The following is a 24,174-nucleotide window of genomic DNA, read 5'->3' as shown; positions in this document are numbered from 1 at the left end:
CCCCACTCCCACTCCCCTCCCCCTCCATTTGCCTTCACGAAGGTGCACTCCCTCCTAATCACTCTCCTCACCCCATTGCCTTGGCATTCCCCTACATTGGGAAAAACATGCCCTCCCTGAACCAAAGGCCTCTTCTCACATTGATGCCAGACACTGCTATCTTCAGCTACATAACAACTGGATCAATAGGTCTCTCAATGTGTGCTCAGAGGTTGGTGTTTTAGTCCATGGGAGTTTTGGAGTGTTGGGTTGGTTGATATTGTTGTTCTTCCCACGGTAAGTTCTTGTTATACTAAAACCACCACTAAAAGGATTTTTTTCTTGACCCTCACAATGACACCGCCCCTCAGAGGGCCGTTTACGTTATGATACCACTTAAAGTAGGCTGTGAAAGTGAGAGCTGGCTCCCCCTCTCCCTCGCTTTTCCAGATCCCTTCATGGCTCTTCTAAAACTGCTCACTGAAAATGAGTCTGAGCCTGTTTATGTCCCCACCCCCAGCACTAGCAACTGATGAATAGCCTGTCGCCAATGAAATAAACTGGGGAATGCAACGTGCTTTATTCTGATGCTTCACGAGGTTCAAATCCCAGCAGAAATGAAGAGTGGTCATATCAGCAAAAGATATGATCAGTAGACTTGGGAAAACAAGCAGACAATATAAAAAATTTCTATTACTGGAACAAATTCTTGCTTGAATGAACTGAAGTCTGCTTAAGTGATTAGCAGGGAAAAATTACTTTCAAATATATTCTTGATCATGGTTGGCTGAACATTCACTTACCTTATCTACGCCAGCACTTAGGATGAAATTTCCTTTCTTATTCCATTTTAATGCAAATATAGGACCTTTATGCTGCCCCAAGGTGCTAGCAAGATTACCTAAATTAAAAACAAAACCAAAAACACCTTAAAATTACTTCAAACTTTATAACTTAGAACATCAATAAAGTTAAAAAAAAATTCATACCATCTTTAGTCCATATCCTGGCAAATCCATCATATGACCCAGTGGCTAGAAGTGTACCTTCACTCTGGCAGAGAAAGACATTTGTTCATTACACAACCCAAAAGGCCATTTAATTACCACACACATGTTGCCTGTTTATGTCCCAGGCACAAAAAAACCTCACGTATGTGTGAGTGCCAACCAAGGCTGGCAAAACCCCTATGCCTGCTGAAGCCAGTGTTCTCGGACACGCCCACCCATACGGTGGGCAGGAAGTGCTGTGGGGCAGGACTGCAGAGCCTCTGCCGAACCTTTTCACAGATGACCACGTGTGAGGATGGGGCAGGTATAGACCAGGAAGGACAACATAAAATGATACCATGAGAATGCGTTTTATAAGAGGTAAAAAGTAAAGCCTTCAATTTATTTTTAAATTCTGATTCTGATTTTAGGAATATGGAGCCAGGTTGAAGCTAAAATTGGGATCTAATTTCTAGATTATATAATGTCAAGTCCTCAAAATCTCATCTTTCACAGACCACTTATGACAGAAAAGAGCACTCACATTCCAATCTAGAGAGGTGACATCCTTGTTGCTGGGAACGTCCTGTCCTCCTTCCCGTATGCAGTGTCTAAGCACCAGCTGTGTGGGGCCACTTGTGCTGTTCTCACTGAGGTTCCATATTCTTGCCGTGGAGTCTCCAGACCTTCAGAGTCAAAATATCAGCCCAAGTCCTCATAATGAGCAAGCATTCCAGAATCCAAGCCACACATTTAGCATGAATAAGAAGTAGACTACCAGACATAAACATTTCTAATATTTTTCATATTCTACCTTTCAGAGCTCCTACCAAGTACTTCTAAAGTTACTAGAAATCTAAACTACTAAGGCAAGATGATCATAAGCAACCAACAGAAGGAACTGGGAAGTGAAATATATAAATAAACATGTAGCAGTTCATTTGGCAAAATAATCTTAAATGGCACAGTAGTGCTGGGCACGGAAGAGCAGGCCTACAATCCCAGGACACAGGTGGATCAACACGTCAAGGTTAAACAGCAAATCCTGTCTAAAACCAAACAAAAAACTCAATAGCTAGAAAGCTCTTTGAAAAACCTACCCTGATGCCAGGAGATCACTAACAGGGTTCCAGGCACAGATGAAAACTTCAGATTCATGGCCCCGAAGCACAACCGCTTTATTGGAAGGGATTTCCACATCTCCATCTACCTCCATCATGTCAGTGTGGTTATCTGCATCAAGACAAGTACCAGCTCTATCAGAAGGTGAGCACATTTCTAGCAAGTATTAAAACTGCTCAGTTTAAAAGTGTGAGTATTTATGTTCACAGGATGTGTACGTGGAAGTGGTAAGCATAGCTGAATTAAAGTCTGTAACACAACAACACTATTCTGAGTTCTGCCAGTAGGGGTTGCTGATATCATTCATATAACATGAGTCATCTTTATTCCTCAATGTTAGAGCCTTGCTGGATGTTTGTAACAGAGACTAGTATAAATTTTACTTAGAAGTCAAATGCAGATGCAAAATCCTCTTAAGAGTAGAGAAAGGTTTCAGAAACATTTAAAAAGGAACAAACATAGAGTGCATTTAGCTGTTTGGAACCTTAGGTATAAAATTTGAACTGTGTGATGCCAGTTGGGGGTAGAGGCAAACACTGAGTATCAGTGTAGCACTAAGGATGGGGCACTGCAGTAAAGCAGTGTGTGCTGAGCATCTCTTAAGCATTCTCTGCTCACTTGCGATGGTGTGTGCTCCATTCTCCTCCCCGTTTGCTGTGTTCTCTCCATTTTTCGCTGCTCCTTGGTTAGTGGCCGCAGCAGCAGCTGCGGCGGCGGCGGCATGTTGCTGTGCAAGCTTGTCTCTGTAGGCTTGTTGTCTTGTCTGGACTACATCTGGCATAACAGCATCTATCAGGGACAGAGACTCTATGGGTCGGCCATCAAATAAGGTGCCATCCTGGGGTTAGAAGACAGGGAAAGAAAAATGAGATGTAGGCATGAGGTTGGCATACATTCCACTAACAAAATGAAGAAGTTCATTTTGAGGAAACTGAACATGAACGAGAAGAAGGGAGCAAGAATGGCACTGTAAGAGCAGATGTGAGAGAGCCACCAACTGTCACTAAGGTCCTGCTCAACTCTGCACAAAGACAAACCAATACAAGAGGTCATTCACAAAAGCTTAAAGATATTAAAATGCAAACATACAGGATTCAGGTAAGGAAAGCTGTTAATAAATCACTGACCAATATGAATAAGTCATATAACAACAAGATAGTACCTCCAACTGCATAATGCATCCAGGTCTTGGAATAAAACGATGCACCTATACTGACCTGGAGCAGATCTTTCTCTTATTGGCTTTCTCTAAACGGTACAGGATGATCATATCACGTAAGTGATCAAGATATGTATGATTTACAAACATGATATTAGGTCTAACTGAGGAACAACCGCAGATACTGCTAACTGTAGTGATGTAGGGCCCATTCTGAGGATACCAACAGGGGACTGGGCTACTTTAAACAGCTAAAACCTTTTTACTTACTTTTATTAAAAAGTGAGGGCTGGGGTGCGCCTCTACATATTCTGAGTTCTGGCCATATAGTAAACATTGTAGCTACAATAAAGTTCTGCTCAGAAAGAACATGCAGTGTGTACTTATTAATGATTTGAAGGCTAAAATCCTTGTTACAGTGCCTCATGTTCCCAGTAGCTACCAAGTGACAGTCAGAAGTAAACGAGTTTGGCTGTGCTACAAAGATGATCTATAGAATCAGGGAGCAGATAAGATTACTTCAGGCACCAGTAGTATGCCAAAACCTGAAACAAACACACTACTTACACATGAACCTTGGACGTGCAGCTCTGAGCATCAAAGTTGGCATAAACTGGCTTCCAAAATCAGCGTACATAAAACTAACAATGGTTTTCTAAGTCCCTACCATCTACTGTCCAGCAAAATTACTTAGGTGTTAAACATGATTTCCTTTGAGTGCACAGACACACAGAGGAATAATCCACAGAAACTGTCTGCTGGTGTGAAGAGTGGTACGTTTATTATGAAATCAAGGTCAGATACTCAATTAAAAAAAAAACACATTTAAGAATCAGCATCAGTGTTTGAAATGAAACACATCTGCCTTACCTCATTTATGCTAACTTCTGCCTCTACATACTGCAGGCCTTTCTGGATGATAGAGATGAGTGCAGCGGGGGGGACGAGAGCACCATTTATGTTGGACTGACTTATATGGCTCTCTATACCAAAGGTAAATGCAGAATGAGAGAATCCTAAAAGTAAAAGAAAGCATGTGAGAACATATATTGTAGTAACATTGCATTACAAACAAACAAAAACCTTTATCTTTTATAATTACATTCCATCACTTGACATTGTCAATGGACAGCTAAAGTATGATTTAAAATAGAAGAAATATGAAAAGAGAAACATGTCAGCCTTTTGTTTTCTTTTGCTCACAGTTCAATGTGCATGTGGCTTCTAATGGGTTACACGGCTGCAGTTTTAACAACTGTACAACAGTAATACAACTTTCCTCATGAAAAGGCATCGAGTGCAAAGCACTGAAAACTGAGATACAACACACCTCAGCCGCTTCAGACCGGTCACATCTACAGCATGTTTAAAAACAAAAGGACTCAGGAAATAACTGCAAACTAGAAAACTAGAGAAACAAAATGACGCAGCCTGGGCGGCAGATGTGGTTGGGTCAACCCTGCCCACCGTGCACTTAGGTTGTGGGAGCAACACTGCCACATTGTGTGCTATGGTGCACAGCAGTACTGCGGGCACTCAGAAGTCCAGAGGTGGGAAGATGAGACTTCAAGGCTATCTTTGCCTACATAGAGAACAACCTGGGTTATATGAGACTGTTTCCAAAGGAAATAAAAATCAAATCGTAATTAATTCATACATTATTTTTATATACTCATTGGCAAAAAAAAAAAAAAAAAAAAAAAAAAAAACTAACTTTACTATTTAGTAATACCTCGTCTAAACTAACTTTTCATTGTTGTTTCTCTAAGATAAAGTTTCTCTGTGTAGCCCTGGCTGTCCTGTTCTGCTCTACAGAACCAATTGGCCTCAAACTCACAGAGATCTGTGCCTGCCTCTACTTCCTTAGTCTGTGTGCCTCTACCACCTGGCTTTAAACAAGCCCCTAAGAACTACAAAATAAAAATAGTTTCTAGGTCTCCTCTAAAAATTACCCCCAGCACTCAGGAGGCAGAGGCAGAAGCAGACTACCCACTATATTCCAGGGTAGGTAGGAACATGCCACACAGGTTACCACAAAAAAAACCTCATAGTTAAAAAATATATACTTAAAAACATGATGGTACATAGCCAATCTCATTATATAAGCTTCATTCATATTGTTATGAAAATCTAGTCCAGAAAGGAAAGTGAAGTTCCAGTAACAGACATGTTGGTCACTCTCTTTCCTGAAATCCCATCACAGCTTACCACGTTTTAAAATACTGTGTGATTCCAAATAGCACTTGACCGGGAAAGGCTCGGGGCGGGGTAGCTAATGCACAAGTGGCTGGCTTCTTAAAGCTTCCATTTCTGCCTTAATGGCCCACAGTGGGAGAAGGGAGAATGGCATTTGTGAATTTCATCCACAGACAAGCTTGTGATTAAGGACATTTAAGAGTTTTGTGTTTACACCAAGAAAACCTTGACTAATTCCAGGTTTTATCCTGTTTTACATGTACTTTATGCTCATTGTAACTAGTAAGATCTTAATGCACACTATTAAACCCTTAAAAAAAAACCCAAGCACTGACAAAAATGTATTCGTATACTTTTATGCAAAAATGCTTAAAATTTGTACATTTATCTTTGTTTTTTAAAATAAAGTTGTTCAAAAAATATTTCTTAAAAAAGAGTTTTGTGTTTAATTTGAGGTCACAAAGATGACTGAGCAAATGTGGCATGATATTGGGAGAGGGAGGTGGCATTCTGAAGCAGCATCCTTCAGAAATTCCAAGGATCTGAGTCTGGTAGGTCACAGAGCAGCAGCACAGAGAGGCAAGACTAAGCCCTGGAAGCATTAGGGCAAAGATGAAGTTGAGACTCCCGTGTAAGGAACAACAGGGCCTCAGTAAGCTCTTCAACAAACGAAAACCAGGGGCAGAGGAACCACCTATGAAAACTTTGAAATAGAAGGTTCCATTATGGAAAGCAGTGTGCTAAACAACATATGTACATTAGATTTTGATCACACTTTATTATTAACTAAGGCTGGAAAACAGTCACAGGACCCCGTAAAGATTCAAATCCATTTTTCATCCTGCGTGTATTAAAATGTCAAAATATGGGAGCAAGATTATACATCCATCCAGAGAGCAGCAGTCCACCTCTGTTCAGCTGTCACTCGGGGACAGAGACACCGGACAGGCCATCACATGAAACACTGGGACACATTAGTAATCTTACAACCAGGATGGGGAAGGTGAATGGACTCATTTATAGTTATAAACTGAATAAGCACTGCTCAGCACTATTAGATTCCAGGCTTTATCCAACTTCCTCCCAGTCTACTTAATAATGTGCCCAAGAACACAAGTGCTTGCAGTAGCAGGAAAGCTGAGCATGCTTAAGGGTTTGCTTTGCCAGTCGTAGAGAAAGAATAGTGGGCATCTTAAGACACTGCAAATGTACTGAGTGATCTCAAATAGCAAGGGGACAACTGGGAACAGCTGCTGGCTAGCTGACCTCTCCATTCTGCTTTTCCAAGAATGGCATGTGTACACATCTGACCAGCCACTGAACTGGAGTGACTTCTCCAGCTAGGCTCACAGACACAGGGTCACTCATCTTCAACCTCCATCGGGCTGAGCTCTTACAGCCAAACCATTATGACTCCCTGAATCCATCCTTGTCATTTAGAACAAAGTTGAATCTTCCTCACCCTTTGTTAGGATGGTTCCTGCTAAGTCTGCTGCCCTCTCTCCCTCCCTTCAGTTAGCTGACTAATAACTGAAAGCTGACAGCATCACATAACAAACCCACTTGGTAATCACCTCAGCTGTCACAATAAAGCCCTATAACATATAACATAGACACAGCAGCTTAGTTCTACCTTTCTCTAATGTTTCATCTCCCCACAGCTCCACAGGGCAGCCCTGTTCCCAGTGCTCACACTAAGTCTAAGTGATGGCAGATGGTACCTGGCATCTTCACCATGTTCCACTAGTCCATGCCCCCCAGCCTAAGTGTCATCTCACTTTCCCAGGGTAACTAGTTCTCCTGTAATCTTAGCAGTTACATGTCTGGTGAATACCAAATCGAGCAATCTACATCGGCTATTTGAAGTGGCAGTCAAGGAAAGGGTTCACATACATTAACTCTGTGAAACACTTAGTAACTTGTTTAATAATCTGTTTAGAATGCTACTCAATTATAACACATTTTGAAATGTGTAAAGATCAGTCAATCAATCACTCAAGAAAAACCATAGCCTTTGTTTAAAAACAACACCACCAATAAAAACCAAAGAAACACAAATCAATCAATCAATCAATAAATCAATCAATCAATAAATAAATAAATAAATAAATAAATAAATAAATAAATAAAACCACTAAACTTGAATCAGGTTTATGCTCCTCTTTAAGTTCCAACTTATTTGAAGAAAATGTTGTTAGATTCATAGAAGAGCAAAGGGAATTTCTTAAATCTGCAAACTATTAAATCTGGCACATTGAAGCCAGCTTCCCTTCTTTTCATGGGTAAAAGTGAGTCTGATAGATTATTCCCCCCAATAATGTATGTAGAATAACTAAGAACAGGAGGCTGAGGAGCCCCTGAATAGACGGACAGTGGCAGGATGTGTGTTTGTACATGTATATGTGTGCCTCAGTTATACAATCACATAGTTCCTCATCTTCTACATTGCTTTGTTAAGTAAGTAGTGTTTTCCAAGGACTCGCTTGGCTTTAAAAGGAGAATGGGTTCTCAAGAACCTGATTTACTTTGTAAATACAAAAGACAAGAATTAAAAAAGAAATGGTTCTTGAATATCAGTTATCATATAGGGCACTTGAACAAAGTACCTCTTCCCTGTCCCCCAACGCAAAACTTAAATGAACACAACAGTGCCCAAGTAGAGAGATGGAGCTGACTTACTTTAGCCCAGTAATGCTCAGAACCTGCACAGTGTTCATGCTACCCACACCCTATAGCTATGCCTTCTAGACTCAGCTTTCAGAGAAGACAAAAGGTAGGGGTGCTAACAAAGAATGTTAATTCATTATTTCAGAGCTTCGGAAAAGCACTCGCACACTAGATGCATGCTTCTATTCCCTCGATCGTGCTTTAAAACAAAGAACTGAGGAGTAAGTTGGTGCTAGACCTCTGCACACAGGGCCTGGTTTATTTGATCCCTAGCCTTCTCCGTGCCCTCAAACAGGCAGAAGCCAATTCTAGTTCATCTGAAGATTACACGCTCTGAACTATTTAACCAGGATGCTAGCATTGAGCTGTGGCGTCACTTGTGCCTCAGCCTGAACACTGGGCTTTCACAATGGTCACTTTTGTACAGATGTTTATTTTCCATATGTGTGTGTTGACTATCATGCTGTTTTTTTTCCCAAAAACTACACAACTACACAAAGCCACTAGCAACATACATATGCTTCTTTGTAGTTCTGCCATACCATGTCAAAAAATAACAACCCAAAACAAAGGCAACAAAAAAGGCAGTGAGACAAACACTGAGCCAGTACTCTGAACTGTCTTTAACACTGTCACTTAAAATGAGAATATCAACTTCCTATACTATACAAAATGATCATACAAATAAGAAAAACAGACTTTAGAGTCTAGAAGTCCTTTACTGGGGTCACCCCTAATTCTTTTTATTGTATACTTTACTATAAAGAACCACAGATGCTGACTTGCACTTCTGCAACTAGTCATCTTCTCCATAAAACACACACACAGAAAAGGCAAATAAACTGAAGCTACTGATGATCTGAACTACCTTCTGCTCTGTTTTTCATGGCTAGAGGTGAATTACTGATTGCCACTTTAACGTGAGAAGTGAAGCCTGTCTGGTATGGGCAGGAAGATTACGTATGTAATTACCTTTGTATGAGTCAACAGAAACTGTTCTCATTTGGTTACTGACATTTTATTAACACTACTGAGGTTAACTGAAAATGGTCAAAGCAGAGGAATGAATGAAAGTATGGCCCATACAGAAGCTTAATGTTAAACATTTTCAAGTTGTTCTAAGTTAAAGGCAGAAACATAGGTAGTTTTGATGTGTGGTCTTGTAACTAAAACGGGGGTCAAGTATTTCTTGTCTGAAATGGTTACATGTGCTCCTGACTTCAAATTCTGGAATATCTGCATATCTAAAATGAGACTGCTTTCTCGGAACTGATACCCATGTTAAAACAGATTCATTTATGGTACATATTACCTGGTATAAAAATTTGGAGGGATTCTTTATAACACTGTATTGTGCCTGTATTCTAACTCAGACAAGTCAACGTGAAATTAGAATAGGACTTTTCTATTTGTATTAAATTAGTTATTAAATGATACTGGATTTTAAAGTAGCTTGGATATCAGGTTTTTCGATTAGGAGTGTCCACTTTCTGCATTATTTGGATAAGCACCATATCACAAAACTTACAGTATGGTAGGCATACATCTAGGAGACTTCATACCTTTTGAAGAGGTGCTAACCTGGACTGTCTGCACCACGACCCTCAGTTCTAAAAACATGGGGGTTTTCTTCCTAAGATTTTCCAATACCATAATCTGATAATGTAATGGCTTTAGTAATTGTAAGTGCATTTTGATTTTTGCAAGTTCTACTTAGTCAATCATAAAATGTATCTGTTTCATGGCATCGTCAACAGAGATGTTTACTGAGCAACTGAACACGTGCAGTGATAACTCAAACCTGTGAAGATGTCTCCAACCAAAGGAAGCAAAAGGTTTCTCTTCAGCCCTGGGTGGAATTGACCTCAGAGACACACCTGCCTTTGTCTCCCAAGTGCTAGAATTAAAGGCATGCATCACCAGTGCTTGGCTAACATTTTATCTTCTTGAACAAAGCAGCTAAAAGAATAATACCAGTAAGTTAGTGAGAAATGACTAGCAAATATTATTTAACACCCCCACGTAACAAACAGAACTGGATGTGTATAGGGGGTGGTAGGAAAGATCCAAGCTCTAGTGAACACTATGTCAGGTTCAATCACATGAATCATCATGGGTGAGTAACCACTGTACAAGGATGTCTGCCAGGTAAGAACAAGCAAGTCAAACTTACACCTTGGGGCAAACACCAACTACAGGAGGAACACTGGTTTAAGTCTATCCTTAATTATATATAACAAGTACTTTGAATTTTTAAGATACCTCAAAGGGTGGAAAAATCATTTCCTAAGAGCTATTTGGTACAGTGGGTTGGCTTCTCAAAAATGCTGACTGGTGGGGGCCTCAGCAGGCTTCTTGTTGTGAAGTTAACTGAGAGAAGAGCACAGTTACAATCCTTTCATACAACCTAATACTTTTTTCTTCATCCTGACCTGTGAGGAACAGCCAATTAGAAAGACAACCCCAACTGAATACTGAAAACTATCAACATGCCATCTTTTCAACAAACAACCCCATCTCTGAAGTTAGTCATCTGGAGGCTTAAGACTAAAATAGCTTCATTTTCTCTATATATGGAAACCACAATCTAGTCAACATTAATACAATATTCAGAGAATAGAAATTACAAATTCTTACTGAAAAATGTTACTTCTAAACCAATTATTTATCAAAACAGAACGAATGCTTCCTAAGGCTTTCCTCACCTGAGAGCCAGAATAAGACACTACTCTAGTCCAGTCACTCCAGACGAGTTTTAAAACATTTCTATTGTGGACTCTATGCCTTGGCCTCCTTTCTGTCTAGCTCCTTATTTCATAGCGGATGTGGTAAGGAGTAGGAAGGCTCCTTTTATATTGTTAGATATTTCAAGAGAAATAGTTATGACTCAAACAACTTGTATCATATTGCTTAATATTTAACTGATTGCCATAACCACGCCTGAAACCAACAGTGCTGATATAACTGAACCCCATGTTTCCAGAGATGACCACAATCATGTATTACTAGATGTCAGAACCAAAGCTTAGCTTTCCAAACACAAAGTGCTCAGATCTACAGCCAATGGAGTCTGTTGTAGATAGGATACTAGGTTCCAGAATTTCTTGAATTCACAAAAGTATAACATCCTTCAAATCTAATGTCTTCTGCATCTGGAAGAAACTTAAAGCAAAGTCTGGTGGTATCTTATATTTAAAAAAAAAAAAAAAAGCACACCCCATTGCTTGTTTGACCTTTGTCTACGCACTCAGCACTATCAATGATGGTTCTAGGAAGACACAGCTTAGTCCCTATCTCAGTATGTGCACCATTCAGGCTGTTCATTCTCCACTCAAGTCATTACTTATTATGACCATGCTTGCATATCTGATGGGTACATCCTTTCCTGTTTCTTTTTGAAAAAAAATTTTTTTTACTTTTAAATTTTATTTGTTGTTGCTATTATTTATTGCTGTTATTATTATTATTGGGGGAGATGGAGTGAGTGTTCTCTTTCCACCTTTTCATGGGTTCCAGGGATCAAAAACAGGTAATCAGGTTTCAAGGCAAGCACCTTTCCATGCACTGAGCCATCTTGCCAGCCATCTCTATGACTGACACACAATCGTTTGCTTTAAACTTTGTTTGGCCCGAGTCACCTGGACCGCCTGCTGTTCTCCAAGTGATTCTAATACAAGCAGCCAAGAACAATACCAGACACAAACTCTGGGACAGAAGATATGATGACATTCATGGCAAGGTGCAACAGGAAAAAATATATCCTCAGTTAAAATGTCATCAATTTTTAATTTTAATTTAAAATGTACACTGATTTTTCTCCTGTGTCAATAAGTTACAATGTTTATAAAGATAACATTTGCACTTCTATACATGGTATTTACTGATTCTTCAATAGCAGTATGATGAAAATATAATAAGACATAAGAAAAAGCCCATTTGCTAAGGCAATGATCCACTGACTTGGGCTGATTATTCAGGGTCCTTAAAAATATAATTCTCGCTTTAGGATTGCGTTTAGTGGGGAGTGGCCCATGCTGGCCTTAAACCATCTGTAGCTGGAGATGACACTAACTCTCAACCCTAGAACTCTGACACACCAGTGCCAGCTCTCTCCCTCCCTCTCCACTGTAACCTACACCATCCAAATGTGTGTGTGTGTAATTCATATTTTTCACCAAGAATACAGGTAACTTTATAAAACTTTTAATATCATAGCACTGAATATTCTTTCAGAAATTAAACAGGTTTTTTTTTTTTTGCTACCTCCCCCCTTTCTGGTTATTTTCTTGTAGGAATATAAAGAGCAGCTTGTTGAACTGTTTGGAAACAGGAGAATATGAGCAAGCCCTTAACACTGCAAGGTACCTCACCTGGGCACGAGATAAATCTCAGGGTAAGGTGCTCAGAACAATCTGGTATCCTCAAACAGCAATGTGCAGTAGGTGATCTAAAAAGTGGTCTTTCTAATATACTAAATGAGACTTCCTAATACCCACCCACCAGTCCTTCCGACTACTTGATGCCTATTAATCCAAAAGCTTAAAAACTGTGGTTTGAGCTATGGTGTCCACGCAACCAACCCTTCCCATGGTGGGCAAAGTATTACATAATAACTTGTAAACACTTTCACAGGCTACACTGGGACAATCACCATGGCTACTGTGCTGTGACTTTATTAATCATCGTGTATTAAAAGTCTCTGGAACTTTGATCTGCTTTTCCCCTCATACTATAAACAAACTCAAAGGCTAACCAGCAGGTGATTCTCTGGTGGGTGGTTACCCTGGTCTCGGAGATCTCTCCTGGCCTCCCTAAGGTTACCCTGAGCTCTCTTTTCCTCTCCACTCTTTCTGATTCCATATTATCTTCTCAGCTACTCAGAGACAAATAGTCTTTGCCTGGTCCAGCAACACTTTCATTTGTACTCTTACTTCTACTGTATGATGAGAACTCTTCATCTAGACAGTTGAGACGATCAGTATCTCAATGTTAACTGCAATCTGCATTCAATGATTTATAGTAATAACCACTAGAATACATCAACTAGAATTCAGATCAAGATATATTTAATAAATATATTGGGATTAATACCTATGAAAATATTCTGAAAAAAATATTGTTAACTTGATTTTAGGATTCATACCATAAGTAGGAGTAATAATTAACTGTGCACATTCAATATACATTACTAAGCTGATGCTTCTGAGTCCTCACTAAACATATGCAACACAGCTATATAACACCTTCCTAATTAAAAATGACCTCTAAACATCAAGAGACAAACTGCTAATTATACGTATTTGCCTGAGATGATGCCAACATATTTGAAAGAGTCAGAGAGTTAACCATGCAGCAAACACAGCTTTAAAGTGGCAGTCCAGAAAGCAAGAAACAGACAAAGCTCAACAGTTTGGACTCTTACAAATTCCAAATGCAAAAAAGAAAAAAAACAAAAAACAAAAGACAAAAAGCTTTGAGAGCAGTGCAGGCGTCTGAGGCTTATGACCTCGCAGCAGTACTCACCTGACTCTTGCAAGTACCTATATACCAGGAAGTTGACCTCATCACTGCTTATACTCATCTTTATTCCCACTTAAACCATGAGGTCACAACACAGGACATAACCCTAAAAATAAAACAAAGTGCATTATTTTCTCAGTACAAATATGCTAAAACAAAACGCAAACAGTGTTGTAAAAAAACATTTAATTCGATTCAATGATGTAAGACAAAGGTTCTTATTGCTTGGCAGTATTAACAGTTATTTCCATAGGTAGTAAGAGGACGTACACAATCAAAACATAGCTAATGTTGTTTTTCTATAGGGTAACATCCTGTCGGAAAGGAAAAGATTCACAAAGGCCTTTATTTAGCATTGCATGTAATGTAAAATTCCCTTTAATCTCCTTAACCCAACTTTAAAAAAAAAAAAAAAAAAAAAAAGGCAAGATTTAAGATTCCAGCATAACAGTTATTGGGAAAAGGCACAATCGTAAAGCCCTGAACAGGGAGAGCCTCAGTCCAGTCTACTACCTCTCTCTGTGATGATCTCTGTGCTCCTAGTAGACTATCTCTGTGATCTCAGTGCTCCTAGTAGACTAGTTCTCTCCATGATCTCAGTGCTCTTAGTAGACTAGCTCTCTCCATCTCAGAATCTCACAACACAGGTCATGTATATACACAGGATCTAAATGTGCATAAAGCCATGAGGTTGAAACAGTCTTATACTGCCATATTCTCTCACTGGATAGGATGGTGTAGGGCAAGAGACACACTAAGACAAGTATATATAAGCATCAACCTATTTCCATTATTTAAGAAGAGATCAGAAATTTCTTCTTAAGACCCAGTACATACTTGAGGCTCTGCCAGCAATACAGCCTGTCACAACTACTCAGTATTACCATGTGGTATAAAACAGTAAATGTAAACAAAGGAACATGGTTGTGTTCCACTAAAACTACTCCATGGTAATTATTATGTTTTAAATATTAGCCCCCATCACAATTTTAAAAATGAAAAACAAAATGAGAAAAATCTTAAGAAAAAAGTCCTTTTTCACTATTAATTTCCTCTCCCCTTCAATATGAGATTGACGTGAGAAAGCCATCCCTTTGGCCAGGGCAACTACTCATAAATATTCAAATACTAATCTCTGATAGTGCAGGACAGAGTGGATAAATGACATCAGCAGGGAAAACTCCACACTAGTAGGTCTCACCGTTAATCCCAAACCTTGACTCAAGTCACCAATTTTCAAGAGCAGAGGAGGCGATCACAATAATTTACACACAATGTTATCTTAAATGGTATCACATTTTCAAAGGCAGCCAGCATATATATGTCATTCAGTGTAATCCCTACTGAGCAATGGCTTAGATATACACAGCATCTTCTACTAGCACAAGCCTGAATGGGAGTGAATTCTCAAGGCAATGAGCAGCTGTCATTCATCTGCGGTCTGCTCAGTAGAAGCACATTAAGAGGTACGCCGAGCTGGCTGGGTGAAACCCAGAGGTCCAGCACCCACACGTCCTTATCATGGCTGCTGTTAGCACCTTTAGCCCCACATCCACGTTAGGTAGGACTGAAGAGCAGCCAATGAACAGCAACACCTTGCAGCTTCTGCCGACCATCTCCGGAACAGCACTGAGAACTGCCAGTTTCAATTTCCCACCTCATTAAAAATAGTTGAAACCTCACCAATATTTAAGGTAATACACTTTTGTGTAAATAAAGCACATTAAGGAAACGAGAGCTTTGAGACATTTTCACATCTTCTGAAACATATCTTAAAAGGCAAAGAAGTTTTATGAAAGAATAAATAATACCCTGCTTATGAGAACCCATTTGTAAACTGTAAAGCAAAGAAAACATGAAAATTTTAATGTGATTATTTAATAATCTCAGAAAGAAACTCCCTTAAAATATGTATGTGTGTGTGTGTGTGTGTGTGTGTGTGTGTGTGTATGTCCCGGGTTGTTTCATAACTAGTGAAAAATATTAAGCCCCAGTATTCAAATCAATGCTTTTTGAATTCTAGTTTTCTGACACAGAGCCTCTCCATGAAGCTCTGGCTGGCCCTGAACACACAGAGATCCACCCACTCGCTTCGGCAGGCCACAATCAATCAAATTCTTTAAGCTGATAATACACCTACTTTTGTAGGTGTCAACACTATGGTTTCTGTGCATACGATTTAAGGATGGCTGCTGGTGAACTCCCAGGTTGGAAAGACAGCTCAATGGTCAAAGCACTGGCCACAAAAGCAGCAGGAGCAGAGTCCAGATACCAGCATCACGTAAAAGCTGGAAATTACAGCATGAGTTTCTCCATCCAGCTATCCTAACAAGAGACAGAGAACAGAGACGGGAACATCTTGAGAGCTGGCAGAAAAAAACCAGCAGCAAACACGGTGGGAATGAGGCAGATTTTTCACACATACATGGTGCTACAACCATACCTAACTCACACATGAACACAGATGTACCATCTGGGTAGATTTTTTAAAAAAGAAGAAACCTGACTCCTAAACTAAGGATAGAGGCTGTTTACATTAATTTTCAATACTAAAACTCATTCTATGAAATTCCCACTAAAAGGGAAAAAAAATTGTCCTCTTAAAATAAAAAAAAAAAAAAATCACTGAATCTACATCTCCTATTTTCTTACAAGACACATTCACTACTTAAATATAATGCTCCATATGACAGACAGCCTAAGAGATCTTCACATATAACAGAAACAAGTGTAGGGATCAGAGAGAATAAGGGAAGAACAAAGCAGAAGATCAAACAGTTATGAATGGAAGTCACCATCCTCTCGATATATGACCATCTTCAGGTAAATCTCCAAAAAATACACCTGGCAGCAAGTTCATTTTATACAAATGGGTATTTTCTTCCTGTATTTATGGGTAATTTTGTGTTGTTTTCAAACAAGATAGTCACCATGGTTTGACACTATAGAACACTAGACTGGAATCACAATTTAGCCACTTTAAGGGTCTTAGCAACGTGTCTAGCCATCAACCAGAATCTACACGAGTCAACTTCATTAATTAACATTACCTATACTTTTGTGAAAAAGACTGGTGATGAACCACTTCATAGTTCAGATGTTGTCTGCAACTTATAAAACATTCCAAGAGTGACTGTTTACAGTAGTATCTAAGATTCGTTGAAAATGGAGAGTACACTGAGCGTTTTGAAAACGGAATCAATTATACATGTAGAGAGGGCACTGAACAGTAAGACATGGAACCTAGTAGACAGAACAGGTTATGATACATTTTCTGAATGATCTAGTGGAAATTACAGAATACAAAGCAACCAATCCCTTTCTCGTTGAGAAAGAACAGGACAAAGTCCAATATGGGAAATCGAACCAGGAAACTACACTCTTCCACTAGCATAGATAAGCTAGCACAGTCTTCTCAGATTAAATCAATCTAATCTATTACTGCAACTTCAGTCTTAATGAGAAAACAAGACCGGAGACAGACCACACTTTCCAAAAACTGGTCAACCACCTGAACAGGTAAACACTGTGCTCAAAATTCAGGCACTTCAGGGAGCTGAGAAAATCATGCTGAGCCAAGGTGTAAGAAAAAGACATAATGATGCTTCTGAAAACATTTCCAGAATAAGGAGGTGTAAAAGTAAACTAAGACTATTGGTAAGTTGAGAAAGGTGTTCACATATCTTGTTGAAGAGCAAGAGTCCAAACCTGTACCATATGGTCCTGCAGCTAACAGGAGATCAACTGAAACGAGAACACTGTAAAATCATCACTGACCTAACAGATAAGGAGTGCCTGTTTAAGGTCAAGTGTAGAGGGCAAAAGTTAGCTGTGTTCAGTGCTCAGGAACCAGTGACCTTGAAAACTGGAGAAAAGCAAGTCGGTGACAGCAAGTCAAGGTTTTCTGCTCTAAAAGGCAAGCAGACAAACAAGAACAAAACAAACAAGCAAACAAAACCCACAGAGGAACCACCTGAGGCCAGACAGGGTTCAGTCCTTTGTAGTATCTTGCTATTAAAGCTACACAATCTCTAGTTGCAATGAAGAGCAAGTACGTCCTGGAAAAAAGCATCCTCTCCACTTCATGGAAAACATGTTTCACTGTTCAGGTGGCCCAGGTACTCAGAACTTCAAGTAGGGTATAATATACACTTGTGTACATGGTAAAATGTGATCAACTTTTAAAACGTAGTGTAGTATTCAGGTCTCTAGAGGAGGCCTACGGGATTTGATGGTGCTATGGGTGAGCAAGCTTTCTTTCACACAGAGTTACTACAGTATTTCCTTCCTCAACTAGTTAATGTTTGCACAAATGTTACCTAGCAATGATGTCCTTCCCACCTCACAGGTAGGAAGACCATGTTAAGAATTTCTCATCACTATGTTCAACTACAAAACCAAATGAAAAACTCTCCCTGAAGAGTTGATTTTATCAGTGTCTTAACAGCAGTATGTCCTTTAATACCCAGGTGACAGAACACCAAGCTCACAGAGGCCTTCTTCTGGAGCTGATGTGCTGCACCCTCAGCAAATTACCCTCAAACAACAAAATGGCTTCTCAGTTGGCATTCCATAGATATTTCCTACAAATAAACAAAGGTAAAACTTTCACTTCTAAGAAAATACTAAAAATTTATTGGCAAAGATTAAATTTAATCTTTTAAATTAAAAAACAAAAAACTTTTGATTTTTAGAAACACTGTTTTAAGCTGCTAATACCCCAGTGCCTAATGTTAATGGGAAAATTAATAGTTCTGATATCTTAATATTACATCACAAGCTTGTGAAAGATTTTCTTAACTGAGAAACTCTTTCTCAAATGGCCAGCACGAAACTTATATAGGAATGGAGGGTGTATTAAGAAGTTTTGAGAAAAGCCAGGTATGGTGGTAGGCATCATTAATACAGAACTTGAAAGGCAGAGGCAGGTGGATCTCTGTGACTTTAAAAAAAGATGTATATTAACAGGAAAGGATTACAAAAGGGGGCAGAGAGCTTAGCAGTCAAAAGCAGTGTTCCAGCACCAAATAGGGGAGGAGCTTGAGATGACTGCATGCTCTGGCATCTTCAGGCACATACATACCTACACACATACACTTAAAACCAACAAAAAAGTAAAACATATGCAAAACTTTCACTGCTCCAGCATCATAGTGAACCCTTAAAAGAACTGTTCATTTGCTGATATTTTAGTCTGGTAATAAAGAAGACTATGAAATTTATCCCAAAAATAAATTCTGGTTTTAATTTGGAAACATTCCAGCTCTCTTTGCACAGCCAGGACTCCCCATATGTTCCAACTGCAGCAACACATCTTCAGACTCAAGAGCAGATGTGAATTCCCAGCTGTGCATCAAACCAGAGATTAGAAGATTTGAAAAAACATAAAACAATGCAATCTAAATACTTTTCTTGGAAAACACTTTTATTTCATATATGATTTGTGTTACTATGTTATTCATGAAGTTATGTTAAAATGTGAATTATAAATTTTTACAGTTTTAATATTTGATGCAGTAAATACCAATCTACATACCACACATTATTTTAAAAAAGAAAAAAGAGCTCCTGGCTAATGAAGTCAGGCTGTCCCAGGCTGTCCCCTGAGGGCTGCTGGTATACAGCATTCCTTCTTAGCAGTTATCATTTCTCTGTCACAGCTTCCTGACAAGAAGGGAAGCTGCCTCATGAGGCCACAATGATTGTTCAGATTTTTAACTTGGCCTATATCTTCCATTTATGCTCACATGGGAATATGCATTAGGTATCCCCCTCAAAACTTACTTAAGAAAATAGGTACTAATGTAAAAAACATAAATAGCAGTACACCAAAAAAAATCAAGTTTTTATTAAACATGGCATGTAACTCTGAATCAGAGAAATTAATTTTTTTCTGAGGCCACACCTGTGTACATGGAGTTCTCCACAGACACCTATGTACACTGAAATGGCTGTCTTAAGTCACCATATATCTCACAAAGATTTTACTGAGTTCTGCATTGTATACTGGTCATTGTTCTCCAATAGAAACTCATTAACATTAAATATAAAGAGTGACGAGGAGATGGCTCATCAGTTTTCTTGCTCTTACCAGGATTCAGTTCCAAGCATCTATATGGCATCTTACAACTCCAGTCCAAGGAGATCTAGCACCCTCTTCTGAACTCCTTATGTACCAAGCATGCACTCAGTGCACGTACATACATGCAGACAAAACACTAATACTTCCAAAATAAAAATAAGTAAGCTTGAGGCCAGTTGTAGTAGTACACGCCCTTAATCCTAGCAAGCAGGTGGCAGCAGCAGACAGATTTCTATGAATTCAAAGCCTACTTGGTCTACACAGGTTCCAGGAAAGGCAGGGCTGTGTAGAGACTTTGTCATAGACAGATTAGATTAGATTAGATCAGATTAAGTTAGATTAGATTAGGCCAGAAAGACTGATTTATACAAACTGTAAAATAAGTAAGAACAAGGAAAACAACAGAGAGGCAAATATGAACTAATCACAATGGCATGTTCATGAAATGTCTGTTAGCATCCTTCTAGGCTCTACACCACAGTTACCTGGCAACAGCCAGGAATGCCATACTCACTACAAAAGGGACAGTTTGCCCCCTCTCACTCTCTTACCCTCTCTCTTCTCCTCCTGGCCTGTCTCCTCCCCTCCACTTTCCACAAGTTCCTGACCAGCTTCCTCTTGCCTCCCTTTCTGTATTTCTACTCTCTCCTCAACTCCCATCCCCATGCCCGAAATAAATTCTATTCATCAGGGTGAAGGGATGTCTCAGCATGGGCCCCCAGGGGCCCGCCCTTCCACCTCACCATAGCACAGCTCTACCAAACAATGTCATTGAGAACTACTATTCTATGTGCTAACTAAACAAAACAAACAAAACAAAAAGGCCAATAAGAATTCATCAAAAGAGGAGCATACATTTAAGAGGAGGAGAAGTGGGGTGGTAGCAGCCAAAGCCTCTAAAAGAGAATAGGTCTTGTAGACAATTCTAGGCTTCATACCATTCCACAACAACCCCCATACTCTGACAGGCAGACTTGGGTGGAGAAGCAAATAAAGGGACTTTTTAGTAAGACTTTTAAATTTTCAATTTCCATACTAGTCAGCTAATCAACAAGCTTAGTATAATGTAGTTCAGTTCAGATATGAACTGGAGAGAACTAGCCCAGCATGTGGAAGTGCAAACACATGGTTATGAAAGTGTGATCCTCATCTGAGCAGACTGAGCCTTCATCACAGTGGTCACTAAATTATCCCACTGTTACCCAACAACATAAACTCATGACTAACTCCTAATCTAAGTTTTTTTTAAAGACAAACAAACAATTAAGTTAAATTTGTGGTAAGGAAACATTTTCAATAAGATAAAAAAATATTGAAGATTTTCCATCTCCACATGGTATAATACTCTGTAAGCTACTTCTATCTGCAGACTGTACAGTAGTAATAAACTAGACACCACAAGCTGTAGGAGGAAGGGCCTGTCAGATTATCCTGTACATTACCTGGATTCGACTAGCCTCCCCGTCAGATCTCCCTCCCGTCCAACAGTCTTTCTAGGGTCCTGGGTTCTACCTGTACTAGTCATATTAAAGGGGAAAGAATAACAATAAGGATGGAGTTTAAGTGGGAAGAGGGATGGAGAAGAGGGCAGAAGGGGATAGAGGGAAGAATAACACTAAGGGATATTATTAATATTGGAGAAGACCATTCAGAAACCTGCATGCATCACGTACTTAAGGATTCACACCACAGCACAACACATTGAGACTAAATTTCACCATGAATTATGAAGAGACACAGTATTCAGACTGGAATTCACACCCAGTACAAGCAGCTGACATGCATATTTTAAATACCAAAGCAGACCTGGCCTCCTGGTTCTCCCAGCATCCCTCAGTCCCTGCCTGTCACAGGGCATGGCTATCACACCAGGCCGCCTTCTCTGAACTTTCTAGCTTCCCCTCCCCAAGAAGCTCTTTCCTACACAATCCAGACATTTTTTTGATTTCCTCTCTCCCTCGCTGTGCATTCTCCCTCTCCCTGCCTACTCACACTCTTTGGCTTTTCAGTGCCCGCGGTCTCCCTTCCCATTGCAACTTCTCTGGCATCATTCCTTGGGACCAGTGAACCCAACTAAAAGCAGCTTCCCAGTAAGCCTGCTTTTATACTTTAATTTGGGTTGAACTGGCTCATTTCATTGGTGGAGAATACTTATCACAGACCACAGAGAGGTTACGGTAACACATAACTAGTAGTATCAGTACCAATGAAAGGAGTATCACCAGAAGGTTGGTATACTATGTTTAAAGAATATGAAATAAAGAAAACTAGGTCTCAAATCACTACTTTTCAGAAATGTCAGAAGCAGTGTAACATATTAAACAACATGCAGGCCACTGCCACTCAACTGCATCCTGGCCTTTTGGATATAAGATCAAGAAAAGGTTAATTAGCTCTGGGAATATTACAGTACAAATGAATCAATGCCTCAATTCTTACTGTAAGTGGAAGGAATTTGAACAGTTTTAGCAACCTCGTAGATAGCCACTCTTCAGTGGCTAACAAAAAGTAAAAAGTAAAAATTGATAAACTCAGCCATGAAAATCAAATAGTAGCCCTTATTTGAATTCTGGTTAAAAACAGCCATCTACTTGGTCAAAAATCTTCCTAAACCAACCACAACTATTTAAAAAATGTTATATTCTCTCTGTGATATTTGTTCAAATATCATAACTAATGACACGGGATACTTTCATCTGCGCCCCAAAAGTATTACTGTATCACTCTTTAAAGAAATAGTTCTACATTAGGAAACTGATGTTTCCTTTTCAGAGTCTTTAACACTGAGCGCAGTCCCCTTAACCCCACTGTGCCATTTCATTTGTCCAGTGGGTAAGAATGCAGCCTCCATACCTTACATGGAGCCGTGCTTAGGAACACACTCATGCTTCGTGTCCAGACAAACTGACTGAATTACAAGCATTCTAAAAGGCAGTCTGTGCTTACTCAACATGGCGCTACCTAGCTTACCTGACCCTCATTAAAACTACCTGCATTAGTGGCTCGATATGCCACAGGCACCCATTTTGGCAGTCCTCGTGTTGTGGCACAGCAGTTCTCAGTCTTTCTAATGCTGCAACCCTTAAATACAGATCTTTACATTGTGGTGACTCCAACCAAAAAGTTGTTTTGTTGCTACTCCATAACTGTGATTCTGCTGTGGTTATACCTTGTAAATATTTTTGGAGAGAGTAGTTAGCCAAAAAGGTCAAGACTCACATGTTGAGAACCATTGCTCTAGAGTAAGATAATACAAAACAGTATTTACATGATTTAATGTGCCTCTATCAAAATAAAGCACTGTCTGTACCTGTTCTTTCCTTAGACCTCTTACCAGGCAAATTGCCATGATCTATTTCTACATGTCTGGCTTCTCTCACTTTATCTGAGTCTCAACTGTTAACTTGCATATAGACAGGTTAAGTTTTAAAAAGGAATACAGATAGGCAATGAATGGCAACACTCTATTTATAAATATGCATTGTAAAGCCCTTTAAGGCCCATTTAAGACTCCATTCAAAAACTTACCACAGTATTCATTGTTTAGCTTCAATTCCTTAGTATTCAGGAAAATGAAAGGTTGGCTATTTCACTGAAGCAAACAGAGTGGGGAGGAAGCAAGCACAACTCTAATTGGGAAGTAGAGTTCAATAGCAGTAACTACACAGTGAGCTTGGGTTTAGAATGAGTTGCAAGCCTTAAAACACCACCAGCAGCAAACAAACATTGGGCACTGTAATCCCAGGCCAAGGCAGGAAGATTATGAGTTAATGGCCAAGCACCCGAGAAAATCATTAAATAGAGAGTTAAAATCTCAACTCACACAGGCAAGGCATTCCATAAATTAGACACTCCTCTGATGGCAACACTTAGGAAGTTTAAGAAAACATGGATGGAAATACAGGTATGGCAGTTCACAGAGCAGGCCACCATCAGGGGAACATCAATTGAGGCACATTTACCAAGAACAGCTTGGCACTGTAGACTACACATGATTCACTTTCGTCTGCTACTCAATACACAGAAGTGTGGAAGGTGCTGGCTTTCTCCTTCTTGATAGCATCTCCTTCAGCACACACCTCCCCTTCCAGTTAGGCCTGTGGAGCCCCCACACAGTCCTGCCCTCCAGCTTAACTGCAGGCTTGTGCAGCTCTCCAGGGTCTCACCTTACTTAGGCCTACACACACACAACATACACACACACACACACACACACAAACGAGCACACATGTCAGACACCTGATTCTGAGGCTCTGGAATATTCTTTCCTGTTCTGCCACCTGCAGGTGCATGTCAGACCTCTCAGCCTCCATAACCCAATGAGCCAGTTCAGAACCACCCCCTTTCACAAAAAGGGTTGCTTCATGTAGTACAAATCTAGGCAAACATATGTGAGCTCACTCAAGAACTAGAAACAGTCCTTCAGGGACCTCAAAGACGACAAGACGCTGTAGATCTGC

General features: G+C 39.7%; 1 protein-coding gene across 3 annotated transcripts in view; it reads right to left on the bottom strand.

The window, feature by feature from the left end:
* Positions 1-24,174, bottom strand: part of TBL1XR1 (TBL1X/Y related 1) — a 116,677-nt gene that overhangs the window by 12,879 nt on the left and 79,624 nt on the right. For all 3 annotated transcript variants that reach the window (XM_080929160.1, XM_080929162.1, XM_080929161.1), the window contains 7 exons: positions 13,636-13,738; positions 4,120-4,265; positions 2,709-2,928; positions 2,069-2,201; positions 1,513-1,654; positions 969-1,032; positions 783-880 (listed from right to left, as the gene is read on the bottom strand). In XM_080929160.1, coding sequence (XP_080785286.1) covers positions 783-880; positions 969-1,032; positions 1,513-1,654; positions 2,069-2,201; positions 2,709-2,928; positions 4,120-4,265; positions 13,636-13,693 — 861 coding nt within the window. In that variant the 5' untranslated portion in view covers positions 13,694-13,738. The remainder of the gene's footprint in view (positions 1-782; positions 881-968; positions 1,033-1,512; positions 1,655-2,068; positions 2,202-2,708; positions 2,929-4,119; positions 4,266-13,635; positions 13,739-24,174) is intronic.

This window comes from Micromys minutus, assembly GCF_963924665.1.
Source record: "Micromys minutus genome assembly, chromosome: 15".
Taxonomy (NCBI): domain Eukaryota; kingdom Metazoa; phylum Chordata; class Mammalia; order Rodentia; family Muridae; genus Micromys; species Micromys minutus.
The sequence above is the reverse complement of the archived record's forward strand: the minus strand, read 5'-3'. Positions and strand labels throughout refer to the sequence as shown.